The sequence below is a fragment of the Polypterus senegalus genome, chromosome 4, assembly GCF_016835505.1.
Source record: "Polypterus senegalus isolate Bchr_013 chromosome 4, ASM1683550v1, whole genome shotgun sequence".
Classification (NCBI taxonomy): Eukaryota; Metazoa; Chordata; class Cladistia; order Polypteriformes; family Polypteridae; genus Polypterus; species Polypterus senegalus.
The window spans coordinates 192,872,767-192,891,608 of NC_053157.1; the positions used below are offsets into that span (position 1 = coordinate 192,872,767).

The window sequence follows — 18,842 nt, forward strand, 5'->3', positions numbered from 1 at the left end:
ATTTTATGAAGTTTGATTAAATCATCTTACATTTGCGTGTGTGTACAGAATAAACAAATACTGTACATACTTTAAACATGTATGTCGAAATGTATCTGAGCTTGATATGACATTATGACATTCACATTGCATTTCATGTGCTTGTTGCTGCTGTCAAAGGATATGTTTGGTGGTCAAAACTTTGCTCCTAATGAACAAGAGAAGTTACCTGTAGTGTAGATACAGGACAACCTTCTAATGACTTTTATCTTTTCTTCCAGAACAAGATCATCTTAGATCCTCTGACCTTCAGCGAAGCCCGATTCAGACCCTCTTTAGAGGAGCGCTTGGAGAGCATTATCAGTGGAGCAGCATTGATGGCGGACTCCTCGTGCACACGCGACGATAGACGGGAGAGAATTGTGGCTGAGTGTAATGCTGTGCGACAGGCCCTGCAGGATCTGCTAAGCGAGTACATGAATAATGTAAGTTGCTGCTTTATCTAAAGTAGGAAGGCGCTGCTTTTGTGCTGCTGTTTATCATTGCCTTCAGCCTGTTTATGCTTTGGTCTTCACTAGCCTGCCAGAATAATAATAATTTTATTGCATTGTGTTAATCAGTATGCCTAGACATATGTATTTATTTTTATGTGGCAATTGAGAGCCACAGATTTGATTTTTATTTATTTATTTTTGCTTTGTTCAAGGGCTTTAGTTTAGACATACCAAAAAATATTCCTTCTTTTTTTAAATTGCTGCTGGACTTGGAATTTTTATAGCTTTTATAGGCTATTGCATCATTAAAGATGAGACTGTTCATATTGTGTTTGTAAGATTAAATATCTCCTGAAGAGCATGGCTTCAGATGGTAGTCATTTTCATTTAGTTTTTATAGTATTTGATGTGGTTTACAGGCGGCTTTTGCAATCTTAAAAAAATAAAAGAAATTCCTTGCTGCATAAGTTTTTATAGGTTGTTCAGAATGCAAAATGGGCTGAAGTGTGAAGCTTTTATGTGCAATATCTCTCTGTGCAGTTGTGTGACTTTGCGAGTGCATCTCTGTGAGCCATGAAAGAATTATGGCTGACTTCAGTTTTTTAGGTTTTCCGTGGGCTCACACTGGTTTGGCGCTGTGTGCACTGCATTGGTCTCATTCACTGTTGTTATCAAAATGGAATAGAAAGTGTGCTTTTATGAGTCACTGGGTATAAATCGATGTTGATTTTGAGCAATTATCTACTGTTGTTCAGTCTGCTAGATTTTGCAGAGGCCGAGTGTGATAAATATGGTGCAATTTTTGTTCTTTATGTTCTTACATGGTCTGGATATCATATACTTCCAATGTTCTCTTAAAATGTGTATCCCATTCATGGCAGATTATACAGTATTTGTATATTTGCAGTCGGTTGGATATACTGTTGAGAACTGATAATATGATTGGAGGAGGAGGAGAATTTCAGAAAAACAGCTCTGCAACTTTCTAGATTATACACCTGTAAACTAAAATATGTTCAATACAAAATTAAGTGTAACCTTTCTTCTATTACTTTTTAATGTAGTATATTTTCTTTTTACATGACTGTAAAAGTTTCAAGATTAATTTGAATACATTCAAGTAGTTGTAATTATGAGTGACTGGAAATCTTGATGGTATAAAGGGCAAAAATAAATAAAATAAAAAATGAGGAGGTGTTGAGTGACGATGTTAGACAAAAGTGAATGTTACACTGATTTTAAATGGAATATATTTCATTGGTTAGAATATTGTTTGATAAACCTCTTATTAAAAAACAACATGTCACTGTAGAGCTTCTTTAATGCTTATCATGTGTAATGAATGTCACAATGGTGACACTTTGTGGAAAGAGTTTTGGAGATGGCACTCTAGTTAGTCATTGTGTATAAAAGTGTTATTTTGGAATATTATTTACAATATTAGGGTTTTGGAGATGGTTAATTTGGGTGCTATAGAAAACACACAAAAACACTGAAAGAACATGAATAATTTGGGTGGGAAAGGGAAAAAGTAAGGGATGGACCGTAAGGTGATGCTGTCAGGCCAATAGTATGAGCGCAATGATGGGTTTTAATGATTCTGCTCAGTGAGGCCATATTTCTACATCATATTTGCACAGACAACCTTAGTGTGCATGCCACAGTTACATGACCCATGTTATGGTTACACATACAGAGAGGAACTGTCAACACACTGATGTGGCCACGTGAATACAATTAAATGGATGCTCTGAAAACATGGGAAATTGTTGATCTTTGTTCATTTAGTGGTTAGGTGAAATAGCAACAATTCACGGTGCGTGCCTACTTTTGGAGCCTGTCCATAATATATATTCTCTGGCGGTTTCCAAAGAAGTTTCAGTGTCTTTGCAAACCAACAATTTGATTTGGTTGGATCATTTATCTAGACAATAATTATGTCTGTCTGTCATTTAATACATATCTTCTTCTTCTTTCGGCTGCTCCCATTAGGGGTTGCCACAGCGGATCATCTTTTTCCATATCTGTCATTTACTACATATATAGTGAAAAAAAACACTGTTAGGCTTAATGTGTTCATTTGTGTGTACATATAGCATTCACATACCATACATCTTTTTACAATGCTCTGATACATTGTACCTTATAGTGTATAGATTTCTTGTGTAACCTTCAGATTGTTTGTTGTATACCCCAATAAGTATTCCTCTAAAATGATCAAATATAAAATAAAATTTTATATACAGTTTTATTTAAAATCCTCTATATATTCCTACTATTATAAAAAGTAAGATATCTGCCATTTGTTACCTCTTCTGGGTTGTCCTGTCACTGTCACCAATAAATACATCTGAATAAAATACAATTTTGAGTTTTATTTTGAAATTTCAAGTAGAGAGAAAAACTGACAGTTAAATTCAGTGTATAGTTTTGAGATGGAGGCATTTGTACTGGCATTACAGCGGGTAACCATATTGTTGTCAGTTCTGACTCATTTTCTGTACACTGTAGTCTTAAGTTAGGTGTGTCTAACAGCCATCAAGATGTAATATTACAAGTTAGACAGACTTTAAGTTATTAAGGCGGCAGTTTCTGGGAGTATATGTCTTATTTTTGTGGGAAACGGCACATATGGGGGTGGTAGGCAATGAAATAGTTGACAAGCTGGCTAAACAGTCAATGAGGTTGAAAAATATTGATATTCATGTTACATTAAGAAAAGGGGAGGCAAAGGTGTTAATTAAAAATCATGTTAATGCAATCTGGCAGAAATTATGGGGCACACAAATAAAGGGTAGACATTTATATGGAGTCCAGAAAACTATTAAAACACTTTGGAAGGGAAGGGGGTCTAGAAGGAAAGAAGTAATAATCCAATCAGAACTGGACATACTGGCTTTGAATCATCATTATTTAAAATGGAATAGCGTGAAGCAGGCCAATGTAGACAGTATCAATTTCCAGAGACAGTTTTACATTTACATGTATTATTGAAATGTCAAGCTTATGAAAAGGAGAAAACTCAAACTATAGGATGTTGGACATGTTACACTGTATACTTTGATTGGATATGGTTAAAGATCAGAAAGAAATCATAAAATTATATTGGAATACTTATTGGGTTGTATAAGTTGGTTTAATTTAGAACGGTTTGGGTGGTAATTTGCTGTGCATATGTGTGCATGGTAGATATTAGGTTCACTATGCTGACTCCTCTTCACATTCCTGTTCAGTGGGTGACAGTATAAATATATTTAGTTAAAACATGATCTGTTCTTAACTCAATTTTTCTTTTTGAAAAAACTTGATTGCTTTGTATGGATTGTAATAAAATTAATAAAAAAAAAACAAAAAAAAAAAAACATGAGTTTCTCTGTGGTGGGCTGGCGCCCTGCCCAGGGATTTGTTCTTGCCTTGCGCCCTGTGCTGGCTGGGATTGTCCATAACCCTGTGTTTTACGCTATAGCGGGTTCAAAGATGACTGACTAACTGACATGAGTTTATATTTTTATGTAGCAAGTAAACCATTCAGTGTATATTGTCATAGAATACAAATTGACCCTAATTTTCCTAAGAGAGAAAAAAAAGCTTATTTCCCTGTTCACCTCTATACTCTTTGAAAGGTTTATTTTATTATTATGTGAAGTCTTTTTTCCGGATTGTTATTAGGGCCTGCTGATTAAAAAAAAAAAAAAAGCAATTTTTGGAAGTAGAATGTCACTAAATGTTATACTGGATAGTCTTGTAATGCATAAAAGAATAGTATTGTTAAATAATTTGTACCATATGCTAAACTTTTGACAGATAATGGATTGTGTCATGTAGTGATGAGGAAACTGGACCAGATTGATCGTTAGTCAGCATCTACATTAGATTTGCTATTAATTGGTATTGTATTCATTTACCACTCTTTACCCACTTATTCATTATTTTGAATATTACAGAATTTAACTTGCATTCCAAAATGGAAAATAAGAATCTAACAATGATAATTGGTTAGTTTTGTACTTTTGGATTAAAAACAAAATTAGGAATAAAAATAGTTGCTATTTTAAGAAAGTTCCAAGCTCATCTAAATGCTGCTTTGATATATTGTAGCATTATCTTTCACATAAATCATCAGTCATGTACAGAGAATACTAACCATTGGCAATATATTCAGAGTGCAACAAGAATGTTCTGTAGCTGACAGTCAGGAAAATATGAACTGTAAGTAATTAGAAGGTACTTGTCCTAAGAGCTGTGTAATGTTGAGTTTAGATTGTGAAGACAACTTTTGGCTTGGTGCAAAATAAAACTTGATTTCAGTCCAAATTTCCTGTGTCAAATTGATCAAGTGAAACAGTGGCTTTCTTATTGTCTCATTTCTATCCAGTAAAAAGATTAATGCTACTTAAATTCTGCACAGCAATGTAGTGCTCTCATGGAAAATTGATAGATCAGGAGATCATTAGCACAGCTTGTTATTCAAAGCTTCTTGAATCCTAACTAAAACTGATGAATCCAGTGGAAATGTCTGAGGTGTCATTCTCCTTTAAGACAGTGTGTCAGGACAACATTTATAATTGCATCAGAAAGTTGTGACACAGTCCATTGTTAGTCTCAACCTAAAGTTTAAAATGTGTCATTTGTTCACTCCCCTCTAATAAGCACTAGAGGGTACAAACTGCAGAGCTGATAGCAAACCTTTTGTAAAATGAGGGCTGGGTGCAAACCTTTCGAATGGGGTGAAATGAGATTTTTCAAACAATATCAATATTATAAAGCATTGCAGGGACAATATGCAGAAGCCAAATGCTGTTTAGTACAAAATCTGGATAATTTTTAAATAAAATGTGTTGTTTTGAATTTCAGCTGGAGTTTTATTTTAATGTGAAATATTTCATCAAGAAAGGAATGCATTCAAGGATGTATGAACCTTCTTAATCCAACACTGTCATCAGGAGAAACCCAGGATGTCAGTCCAATGAAAAGCAACATTTATTTCTATAGCACATTTTCATACAAATGATGTAGCTCTAAGAAAAATATAAAAATAAGATTAGGCAATACTAAGTAACAAAGAATAAAGTAAGTTCCGATGGCCAGGAGGACAGAAAAAAACAAAAAGTGCACATAGTGCAGGGGTTCCGAGGCCATAAGGCCGTCCAGCCCCCACTGGGCATTCTACCTAACATAAATGATCTCAATCAGTCCTCCTGGTTTTCAGGCTTCACATGGAAGAAAAAGATGATGATGGTCATGTGGACATCAGGCCTTCGATCCATCAAGGTAAGGATTGCATGGTGCCTTGATCAGGTGATAGTGGTTCAGATCACCACCATAGAAAACCGGAAAAAGAACAGCTGAGAAAATAGGTGTTCATATGGATTGCAGAGCCATGATAAAAACAATAATTGAATGCATATACAGAATATCAGGGTTACACTAAAATGAAACTATAATTCAAAAATGTTAAAATAATGTGTTTATAGCAGTTTTTATAGGCGAATTTCTATTCTATTCTATAAGCTATTCCAGATCTTTAAGTTTAGCTCTTGTAATTATAAGCAGACACACATCTGAAGATTTAATGTTACAATTTGGAGTGAAATGGCATTTTGAAATATAGGATGAAGTGTGATTATTTAAGGCTTTGTAAACCATAAACATTATTTTAAAGTCAATTCTAAATTATACAGGTAACCAATGAAATGACATCAAAACTGGAAAGATGTGCTCAGATTTTCTTTTCTTAGTTAAGATTCTAGCAGCTGCATTCTGCACTACTTGCAGCCGATTTATGTCTTTTTTGGGTAATCCTGAGAGGAGTGCATTACAGTAATCTAGGCGACTAAAAACAAAAGCATGAACTAATTTTTCAACATCTTGCAGAGTTATAAGGGGTCTAACTTTTGATATTTTTCTTAACTTAAAAATGCTGTCCTAGTGACCTCATTATATACATTTTTTCCAATCACTAAGATTTTTGTTTTCTCCTTATTTAATTTGAGAAAATTACTATTCATCTACTCGGAAACACAAGTAAGACATTGGGTCAGTGAACCAAGAGAGTCGGGGTCACCGGGCACTGTTGATAAATGCAGTTGTTTGTCATCACCATAGTGCGGTAGCTCACGTCATGCCGTGAGATAATCTGGCCTAACGGAAGCATGTAAATTGAAAACAGCAGTGGACCCAAGATAGATCCTTGTGGAACACCATATAGAATATTTTGTGTCTTTGAAGTATAATTACCACAATTAACAAAGAATTTTCTACCAGTTAAGTAGGATTCGAACCAATTTAAGACACTGCCTGAGAGGCCCACCCACTGACTAAGGTGATTTATAAGAATATTGTAATCAATGGTATCAAATGTGGCACTCAGATCTAGGAGGATGAGAACAGATAAAGAAAATATTTAAAAAAAAAACAGCATTGGGCTAGCACCACTCACATTTTCTTCTTTAGATAAATGAATGCTAACAAATTTGCCATGATTTAAATCTCTCAGTTGGGAACTCCTCATGCACTGCTTTATAGTGACCACACTGGGATAGGAACCTAGAATTTGGGTGAGATTAAAATAATATATTTGAAATAATCCCATTTAGAATTTGCTTAGGAGTGGTGAAGTAAACAGCAACTTAGCTCATAATTTACACCGAAGGTCCACCTCATAGACTTTAGAAATTTATAAAATGAAAATACAAATCTTTCACTTTTAGTAGGAGCAATTGTTAAAACTTTGGTCTGAGCAATTGAATTAAGTCTGTTATATCTTGATAAGAGAGACACTTGCTGTTTTGGTCAATAAGCTTCATTACAGCTACTACTGTGTTTACCTCCACCATCTGTAATGACAGATATTAGTTTCTGTTTAGCTGAGTCCTAGAACTTGCTACTTGTATTTCCAGCATCCCATGTCTGCTTTTCAGCTGTGCCATCTTAAGAAGGATAGTTCGTGGAAGGGGAGCTACAGATTCATTAGATAGATAGATAGATAGATAGATAGATAGATAGATAGATAGATAGATAGATAGATAGATAGATAGATAGATAGATAGATAGATAGATAGATAGATAGATAGATAGATAGATAGATAGATAGATAGATACTTTATTAATCCCAAGGGGAAATTCACATTAGGGACACCTGAGTACAATAATATTTGAAAAGGAAAAAATATTACTTTTACAGTATATACATTCAGTAGCACAGCTGACAGGTGGTTCAGAGCACATTATGAAGTTCAACAAACACTCATACATCTATATACAGCATCCTAATAGAAGACATTGTGTCACACATAGAGAGGATTCTAATAATTCAATACTTTGGCTACATAAAACCGGAGCACAATAACTGAGCATTAAAACGTGACATATGAGGAATAAGTAGCTGATTCATACATCCATACACTTTCAAATTAGTTTATTACAATTAGGGGTTAAGGACCTGTGCTGGCATCTTTAGATACAGGGTGTTGAGCCAGACTCGAGTATACAAAGAGGATCTTCTGATCCTGATCCTAGACGGAGCCCACCTGCTTTTTTTTTGGTTTTCTAGGTGACCTCCTTGAATTTCTTGCTTGTAAAAAGGAATGTAATTAAATGTGAGGACAGTGTTAACCAGGCCAGGAGATGTGTGAGTTTTCAAGAAATTATGAGTGTCAATGTTTAAAACTCAGAGAGACTGCTGGTATAAAACCAAAGAGCTAAAGCAAGGACTGCCAAGAGTTGTTAACTAGATATGCTGTCACCAAAACTGAGACACAAAAAACTGTCGGGAATTCAAACACTACGAGTCATGAACCAGAAGACATAAATTATTGAAAGGAATGCAAGGAATGAAGTTGTTCCAGGGATGAATTTGTAATCCCAGACCCTGTACTGAGTGTTGCATGGGACTTTAGAGTAAAGCATCTGTGACACGGCACATAGTGCCCTCTAGGAGGCAGCCTGTTGTAAAATAGTCATGAAATGGTGATGCTACAAAATAACAGCGTGATGCACATGAAATTAAAAATAGTATTTTTTCTCAGGGGTGGGGGTTGATTTCTTTTCAATCCTATTTTTTGTAAAAAATTATCTATCTGTATGGAATGATTAAAATAAAATCAATAAAAATAAAATAAAAAATAGTATTTTTTCTGGTTTATAAACTTAATTACTTGTACACAAAATACCTACATCAAACCCTCAAAAGACCCATAACAACAGAACAGGAAAAAATTATTAAGAATAAGAAAAATATTTTAACAGGGTGCCCCAATTTGTAATACAAGACAGGAAAAATAACCTGGCTAAGGTACCTGTCCAATTGCACTGCATACTCATTCATAAACACACACATATACACAGAGTACCAAAATAGAATCATTAGTTAACCAAAAAACCTCCAGTTGCACAAAATCAGTGATGAGGCTGGAAATCAAATCTAGAGTTGTGGAAGTGTGAAGCTGCAGTGTTAACCTGTATATATCCAATATTTTAAAAAAAAAACTGAAAAAGTTGCTCTTTTCTTAAAAGATTCACATGTTTAGTCCAGCCCCACTCTTGATACATTTGCATAAATAAACCTACACCACAAGGATTGAATAAAGAAAATAAGCAGTATTAATGGAATTGGGGTAGAGGACATGTGAGATTTGAAAATAGAGCTTGACTGAATACACATGTTTAATTCTGGCTCATGTGCATTCCCTCAGAGTTTTGCGGCAGCACCCCCGCCACAGGAATTGGCACAGCCCTTACCTTCTCTTTTCAGTGTTACACTCATCTCCATGGTAATAAGCAAGCATGCTTACTTACTAAGTTGGTGTTCAACAAAAGCTCTGCAAATTAATGGGATTCACTTGGTCCGGGTCACTCCTAGTTGCCCCCTTTGTTCTTTATTTCATCTTCACACAGGTAAAACACAGTAGTTGAACAGTGGTATATTTAGAAATACTCGATATATGCGTCAAGAAATGAAATAATACAATTTTGCTATTCCTTTTTGATTTAACAGACCCTTGAAATAATCAAAAGTAGGCTCAAATGAAGCTAGAGTTTATATATTTGTTTTTGCAGCCCTGGAAAATGGCTAATAAATTGAGATTATCTTCTATGTCAACCCCGGGTGATTTGTTTGTTTATTGATTTTCTCCCCTGATCAACCATTACTCCTGTACGAAATCACCAACAGAATTTGAATACATTGAGCAACAGAGAAGTGTAACTACAGAACATGTCATCTAAAGTATAATCCAATGAATTTGTTTCTATTGGCTGTGTTGCTGTTGATCGATGTTCTCTCTTGGTGTTCTTAACCCAATAATAAGATTCTGATGGTTGAAAGAATTTAGTCCTAGCAGTACTGTGGGCAAGACAAAACCTAAGCCAGAATGGGACACCAATCTGTCTCAGGGGGCTAAAAGTGTTGAATCCACTTTGACATAACATTCTCAAACTGAAGTATTTCCATGTGGAAGTTTCAGGGGCTAGGGGCTAATATAGAATTGTTTGTCAGACTAATATAGAGATTTTTTAAGAATGTGGGATAAAAATGACTTACCTAGAAAAGAACCTCTGTAGAGAATAACAGGGATCTGGACTCAAAACTAAGATGGCAAGTTTGTGAGACAGCAGTGCAAAGGACTGCACCATTATGCCTTTCCTGGAATAATAAAAAAAAAAGAATTAAATAACAAACTCTAGGGGGAAACTAACTTTGGATGGATTGCTAGACAATCACATTGACATACATACACTCAAGATCACTTATGCTGCCCGATGCAGAGTCACCAGTTAACTTAAGAAGCAAGTGTTTTGGGATGTGTGCAGAAACCTTGACTACCTGGATAAAATGTTAGGCTAAATAATAAAACTGCATTTTTTCTACTGTCTTGTTTGTAAAGTACTCAAAAAGTAATCCGTGTAAAAAGAAAGGCAGTTAATGGATTGATTATCCCATGTAAACATAATCATTATACATCACCTCTGGTAAATTCAGACTAATTTATGGACTTTTTATTTTTATGCCATTGTGTAAGGCTAATATGAAATTTAAACCACCATACAAATGTTGTTGTTTTTATTCTACTTTCTAGTTAACTTTGTTTGATGACTCTTTATGTCTTTACTTTGCGTTAAGTTGATGCACATTTTGATCGGTTTTCTGTTAAAAGTTAAATAAATAAATGGACCGACCAGACATTGGTATTTTATAGGGTAGTTTGTCGCACCAGACATCCCGGTTTAGATCTGGAAAGGTGAATGAAGGAATAAATACTACACAGGTGTAAAACCCTCTGTCCAAAATTCATTACAGGTGGTATTAAAATTTCAGATTTTCGTTATACTTCTTCTTTGTGATCTTACACTGGATGAGTAAATTCTGAATGTTTTAACTATGCTGTTACAAGTTATACCGACTTGCTTTCAAAGAAATAAATTGCAGGATTGTATGAGCAAGAACAACAAGATGAGTGAACGTTTACTTGAAGCCATCATAGCAAAAATGACTGCATCTTATTTATTTTCTTGTTACTTCATCTACAGATATTCAGGACAGATCACAAATGAGTCAGAATTGAAAGATGAAATGTAGAATTATGGCCCATTGAAAACTAAAAGCAAACATCTCCTTTAGCATTGATTTGTAACACAATACACACCACTCCAACCAATGCTGCTGCTCATCAGCTAAGCTAATTGTGTTTTTAATGTGACACTTGAAAGCATTGCCATGCATTTAAATTGTCAGCATTACAAAGAGTTAGGACTTGACTTAGGAAGAAGGTGCATACATCCATTGTATCTAATTGCACCTGTGTTAATTATAAAACTGGCCCAGCATCTATTTAGTATCTTGACGGCTTTGTACGTTGATGCTTAAACTGTCTCGTGTTCTGCATCAAAGATGACATATGTTTAATAGGACATCAGATGCAATATTAATCTAAAGGTTGTGCCACTTGCAAATGAATAGGTACTTATTCTTAATTACTAGGATGGCATATATGTATATTCTTCTTGTAATAGTATCCATATTTCTATAAATATTTTAAGCCTGGTAAGCTTTCGACAGTCCATTTAAAAATATAAGCTGCAGAGAGCCACAGAGCATAATGGGATTTGGGTGGGGAGGTTTCTTTTATTTACTGAAAACACAAAATTCAGATGTCATTGACTAATGCTGTACGTACTGCATTAAGCCCACTTTCTCTGTAAAAATAAATTGCGTAGTTTGTTTTTCCTGTGTTGGCAGAGTGCTAGAAGAAATACTGCCTAATTAAGCAAGATCAGTTAAATGCAGATTACAGAACGTGGCTATACCGTGACCCCTGGAGCTGGCTTGAGACACTGATCCAGAAGTGGAGCTCGCTGTCTTCAGGCTTTTTGTTGCGTGTTTCTGTCTAGGCCATTAGTCCTCTGGGAAGCACTGGTCAATATCCAAACGCATACTGTATATCCAATTGCTGTAACCACTTTTCCTTTTCTGGGTCGAAAAACTTGAGAACAAAACCAGAGCAAATCCCGAGTGAAACGTTGGTTCTTTTCAAGGCCTTCATATACTCGTTTCTTCACACAGACTGAAAATTAATAAAAAAAAAGACAGTTGTAAGTTGGAAATTCAGTTTATTTTTGTATAGGGCTCTTGGGGATAAAGAAAAATACAATTAGAATCTTTACAAAATGCTAATCAGCTAATGCACACAACATAAAGATGCATATGACTTAAAACGCAAAGTAAACCTCAGCAGTTCCAAACTGAGTGATGTGAAAGTTTCCTAACAATATATGTCCCTTTATATCATGAGACAAGACCAACTGTTAGTGTAGGAGAGGAATAAACAACTCCAGTCAACACATCCCTGAAGAAAATGCAATACTCTGGGTGGAATCGGAGTAGACGTTGAAAGCCACCTTAACAAAGGCAGACCGTGCAAATGCGATCTCTGGAAGTGAATGTGAGTCCTGGAGTTGTGAGGAAACCGTGTTAACTATTGTATCATAATGCCTCCTGCTAGTGAGTGTACAGTTGTTCTAAGTCACTCTTAACTCTATAGCTTTATCGATTTGCACTGTAATAAAATGGCTCATAAGCTTAAAGTAAGATGCCTAATTTAATTTTTTAGAAATGTGTAAATTTCAAAATGGGCTTTGTCTTAAAAATAATTCTAGTAAGGCTCATTTAAAGAAGGCAAATAAACTCTCCATTTATTCTACTATTCACCATTAATCAGGGACAATTTTCAGAGTAAATGCAGAAAACAAAAAAAACAAAAAAAAAACAGATCAAGTTTTCTCGTTTTAAGTGGTACGATGCACACTACATCTCATTTTGATTGGGTTAGTTCTCGAGTTAATGAAATAGAGATGTAAGTTATGTTTGACATTTAATTTAATATTTATCAGAACAGAAAATTACAAACTAACTGCCACTCTCCAGGGACAATAAAAGAGACAGACCCTGTAAAACTGTTATTGCTATTCTGTAGTTACACCCATAGCAGTGTAGAGCAGCCTTGCCATTTATACAACATCGATCAAAACATATAATTAAAAGAATGGGAAGTGCAGGATTTGGCTGTTTTCAGCAGATTATTTCAAAGCAAAGATTATTTTCTTTTTTTTTTTTTACCATAACAAATTCTTCATTTGCATCACTGTGTCTTACTGGCCATTAATGTGTGGTCTTTCGTCTGTGACCTCACTGTCACTATAACTGATTTGTTTGTAATGGTGAATTCGGCTAATAGCAAATTAATGTAAATAAGAACAGTTAAACAAGACCTCTGGCATCAAGCAAGTCATAATAAATTACAGTAAAGTATTTATCCAGCAAATAATAGGAAAATCAGGACGTGCCATCAAAATATGTAGTACAGTAAATGTAAAGCCACAGTTGTCTTTTAGTAGTAACACCATTTGCACTGACGAGATGATAGAATTTAATAAGATCCAATTTAAACTCTCTTCCCCTCTGTCTTTTTTTTTTTTGACTTATCTTCCTTGCTACAGAGCAAATACATAATTCCATGTTAAGGCACGATCATTTACCTCTGCTCGAAATTGACAGTCGGATCCTGCAAGTAGTGTTTCCTCTACCCACTGAAGTTTCTCACCCTTGAGGTAAATGAAGGATTGGTTTCTTGAGCTGATCTATTCCTGGATGACAGCTTATACTTTTCAGGGTACAAATACCCTTCACTTTTCCTTATGTACAGTATATGTGTGTATGTGACTTGAAATCACAAAGATACAGGTTCAGCTCTCATCACCGGCTTACTATGAGATTGTAAGCATGTCACATAACTGAAGCTCAAAAAAATATTCAATTCAGTTTATTCTTATAAAGTCCCATTCCAAGTTTACTGTACACAAATATGGAATGCAACAGAGAATGATATGCATCAAAAGCACTAATGCATACTTTTGGAGATAAGAAAGAAATGCTATGCCATATGTACAAAATAAGTAATTTTCATACTAAACAAAAAAAAGTTAATATTATAGAGCTGCTTTTTATATTTATATTTAGTACAGCTGTTCCCTTTTATTGTTTTTCAGGTGGCGCACATGCAGTTTAAGTAAATTGGTCCGAGTCGCACACTGGGTCAGAGGTGGGATTTGTGCCTACAGCCTTCTGATTTAGAGCTTAGTGCCTTAGCCACTGCATCACACTACCTATGTAATTCAGGATTTAAAACATTTTTACTCCTTGATCTACTGTCCTAGGTCAGCTGCACATTGAAATGGATTATAGTGCACACAAATGATGGTTATTAAAGTGAAGCCAGGGTCTGAAGACTGGGAACAACACATTCATTTTAAGGTGCATGTGCATTTCCAGACATTTTTGAGTTCATAATATATTGTAATATATGGTGATGCAGTGGTAGTGCTTCTGCTTGGCAGTAAGAAGACTAGGATCCTCCCTGAGTATAGTTTGCATGTTCTCCCTATTTCTGCTTTTTTTTTCCTTGTGATGCTCTGGTTTCCTCCCACAGTCCAAAGATATGCATGTTGGGGAGTATTAGTGATGCTAAATTCGCTGTGCTGTGTGTGTGTGCGTGTATGTATGTGTGTGTGTGTGTGTGTGTGTGGGTGTCTGGTGCCCTTTCCAGGGACTGCATCTGCTTGCATCTTGTGCTTGCTGGGATAGGCTCTAGCTCCCCGACAATTCCTGCAAGGGTAAAGTAGGCTTAGAAATTTGATGGATGGATGATAATATATTATTGTATAATAACGCACTGACAACCTATTGACAAAATATTATAATAACGCACTGACACCGCATCCACATCTGCTTTCTGCTGTCATGATAGGCACTGCTCCATTGACATGGAGTTGGACTAAGCACATTTGAGAATGAGATTATATTAAGTAAATACTCAAATCAGTTGAAATGAACTAAACCAAATAAGGCGATGTTTGAGGGTCTGAACTAATTTTCCAGCTTGTTTAAAGGATAAGTTCAGTATTTTTCAAGTCAAAATTACAATATTGATATATATTCATTTGCCACGTGAAAACAAGTGAAACATTTTTTTATAAAATTTAAAAATGCTTTGTCTCTTCTTGCAGCTTACAATAGAGTACTATGGAACCCTGCGGCCTTAGCCTTAAAACTTACCAGATATGTCCAGTTTGAAGTGGCAAAGGATTCAGTTTAAGGAAAAATGCCTTCTACGTTTTATGAGGTATAATAATGGAAGGGAACCGGGAATAATTATTTGATCACATATTCTCTGTCCTTTTCTCTTGAAGTAAGGATGCTTTTCTAGCTCGTTTGTGTGATTGTAGCAGTCTTGACAACGCAGCCCTGACCATCCCTATTACAATCTATGTTGTTATTTCACATAGGCCCCAAAGTGAGATGCACAGCAAGAAACAACATAGTTAAAAAGAGCACTTAGGAGTTTCATTGTACTTTAAAAAAATCTAAGACTTTTATTAAAAATACAATGCAGCATAATCAGTTTACATCAGACATATTGTTAAAGTACCAAGCCGCTTTTGCTGTGTTGTGTCTTGCACTATTAAAAAAAAAAAACCCAAAAGGCAGACTGTTCAGTAGAGCAGACTGAATTGCCAGAAATTATCAGTTTTTTGATGAGTTTCTCTGGCTGGCAATATAGTAAGGAAAGAACTGAGCACAATGTTTTTGAGTGGGTAGATTCATTGACCCTGATGCCAGTCGATCTGTTACAGGCAAGCAGACTCCATGTAGACCTTGGCACTGTGAGGTGAGAATGACAACCCACTCTGCTGATGTTAAAATGCCTGTGCTGAATTCACTAAACTTCAACCTGATTAAATTTAGGCGAATTGGTCTGAAAGTGTGTATGTGTGTGTTCGCTTTGTGATGGACTGCTGCCCTTTCTGTGAATTGTTTCTACCTTGCATATGGTGCTTGCTAGGGAAGAGTCGAGCTGAACCAAGACCCTACCCAGGATAAGTGGAAGAGGGACAGTACACACCGATACCTTACTGGCCTTTCTCCCTTGCAAGCACCTGCTGTGTGCCTGTAATGTCTGATCAGTTCTTGTTACTTCATTGCTTTCTATGTAAGCTTAATTTTCTCTCTCACTAAACCACATGCATGCTTTACCAGTCCAGCCAGAGTAGGCTATATTTTCCTTGTAGTAAAAGAATATACTTGATCATTGAATATGATTTATTTTCCATTATTATTGTTTAGCTGTCTACAGAGTAGAGAGAGAGAAAGGGTACAGTGGAGTAAGATGAACAGGGGAAAGTGAGCCTCACAGATCGCCTCCTTTTAAAATGGCTGAAACTCCCAATAATGGTTTGCCTTTTGTCTTTCTCCTTCTTATAACAACATGGATATGCAGTTTTCTAATATAAGTGCAGTCTCAAGAAGCAGATCAATACTTGATAACACTTTTGGAGTGACAAATTGTTATATTTGATACATTTTATTCATCATGTATGTATACAGGGTTCCATAGATCCCTATTGTAAGCTGCAGGAACAAATTATTTTTAAAATTTATAAGAAATGCTTCTCTTTAGAACACACTTTTATGAGGCAAATTAATATATACCTTAATTCTGAAGAAATAACTTTGACTTGAAAAAATACCAAAGTTTAAGAGAATGGAAAAGATAACTGCTGGGCTTAAATCTAGCCAGATACTAACTGTAGCATATTATATAATACAAGAAAATACAGGATATGGCAGCATGGTGGTGCAGTGAGTAGTGATATGAGTTCAAATCTCCACCCATAGCTGTTGCCTGTGTGCTGATTTCATATTTGTGTGGGTTTTCCCGTAGTTTTTCCTTCACGTCCTCAAAGATGTACAAGTTATTTTTATTAGAGATACTAAATTAGCTCCTGTTTGAGTAAGGAGTATAAGTACAGTATACAAGTAGACAAGTGCTATGTCCAGGGTTGTTACCTGAATTTCACCCAGTGCTGTTAGAATAGGCTCCATCTCCCCCGACCCTGAAATTGATTGAACCGAGTTGAGAATGTTATTATTTTGTGCTGTACAATCTATTAAATTTCAGTGGTTTTCTATGAGTATTCCGTCCACCATTCAGTGTTTCACTCGACCTGTTATGAGTATGCGTGTATGGAAGTGTGGCCTGCATTGAGCTGGCAAACTTAATAGCTGCCCACACCTAATACTGCCAGGAATGGTTCTAGCTCTCTCTGCAATCCCGTCTTGGACTAAGATGATTAACAAAAGGGGCACAACAGCATGGTGTAATGTGTCATGAAAATGCTTTGCAATTATCAGCAAAGAGGTTTCAGTATGGCAACTAAAACTGTGATTTAATTGTTTTATATTAGCTAATTTATTACGTAAATGCATTTTTTCTGCCAAGCAACAGTCTTCATAAGGGCACTTTTGCTGTTTTGCTTAAAATCTTCTATAGCGTCAAGGCCCAGTATGCCAAATGTCATCTCAGAATGTGCTCCTGCAAGTGAATGAGCAACAGAGATGATTTGTCATATACCACTTTACAGTTCACTGAATATTTTTGCATGTGCGTTCATTCTGAATGGCAGTGGCATTTCTCTTTGTCTCATATTTCCTGAGGATCCCTTTGTTAAGATAGTGTTGAAAAAAATCAAGGTAGATGGCTAAATAAAACAGTAGATGCCAGCTATTCCTGGGATTGTTTTAAATTTGTGTAGAGCATTTGTGTGCTATAACATAATGAGCCTAATCTATAATTTTACTTAAAAATTAGAATTGTAGCTGACTTTGAATATGGGTCATGCAAGATGAGAAAACATCAGTAATTTTATGATGAATGCAGTATAACTGGCAGGACAGCTGTTTTACCAAACTCAAAGCCTTTATTTTTATATAGTGCCTTTTCACTATCACAGTACTGTTTTTTACAAATTGTTTTGTCTTGGTAGAGTAATATTTTACTCCACTTTCCCCTTTTGTATTATTAATGTGTAGCATTTGTCAGAATGCCTCTAATCTCACAGCCATACCACTGTTTGTAAGGTATTGTACCATATAATTTCTGCCCACCTTCCCTTCCCATTTATAACCTCAGGCAATTACAGTAGGTGTAGTAAAGGACAAGCAGGAGTTGTGTTGCAATTTAAATAATGTATTGCTGATAATATTAATAAATAATAATAATATGCAAAGTACATTTGAATATTGTCATCCATACAAACTGTTTAAATGCTGATGTGTAGTTTCAGGCGGCACACAGACTTGTTAGTTATTTAAAATGTCTCTAGTTAAGGCATCATTTGTGGTCAGCTTTCTTCAGAACAGGCCTCATTCCTGTCTCAATATGGCTGCCAAGCTGTGGTCTTCATTGTGTTGTCCTTTTCAGTTCATGGTGTGTGAGATGGTCTTTCTTCAGTTTGGTAAGAGAGCTAGAGAGAGGTAAACCAAGCAAATTTATAGATTTTCTGTCCAACCCCTACAGCCAATAGGACATTGTGGTACTTAAAGGCTTCTGATACAAGCCAATTCCAAACAGTCATACTTCAGACCAATGGGGCATAGAATACCTTCACACCTACCCTCCAAACCATGTGTTAAAGTGAAGCTTTCCAGCTAGGCTGTCTGGCTTTCCTTTGGGGGTTGACCGAGAGAATCCTGCAGAGAAACATTTGCCAAACTTGTTTGAGGCACTTCCCCCAACCCTGTCATAAAATTCACTATCCCGACTTAGTCCTAGGGGGGTAAACATGAATGCTTCTCACTAATGGAACACTAATATTATCTTGCTTTACCTAAGTTACAAATAAAGACATACAAAATATTTATCAACTTCTATGCAAAAGTTGACACCACAAAACAAATATTTATTACATTTGGAGGACAAACAAATGCAGAGACTGGACCAGCAGTTTGGGGATTTAAAGTTGTACTGTGTTGTACTT

At 35.7% G+C, this 18,842-nt stretch overlaps 1 protein-coding gene across 2 annotated transcripts in view; it reads left to right on the forward strand.

Annotated features, from left to right (window-relative positions):
- ctnna2 (catenin (cadherin-associated protein), alpha 2) overlaps positions 1 to 18,842 on the forward strand; it is a 1,795,296-nt gene that overhangs the window by 670,380 nt on the left and 1,106,074 nt on the right. For both annotated transcript variants that reach the window (XM_039751821.1, XM_039751823.1), the window contains exon 7: positions 261 to 464. In XM_039751821.1, coding sequence (XP_039607755.1) covers positions 261 to 464 — 204 coding nt within the window. The remainder of the gene's footprint in view (positions 1 to 260; positions 465 to 18,842) is intronic.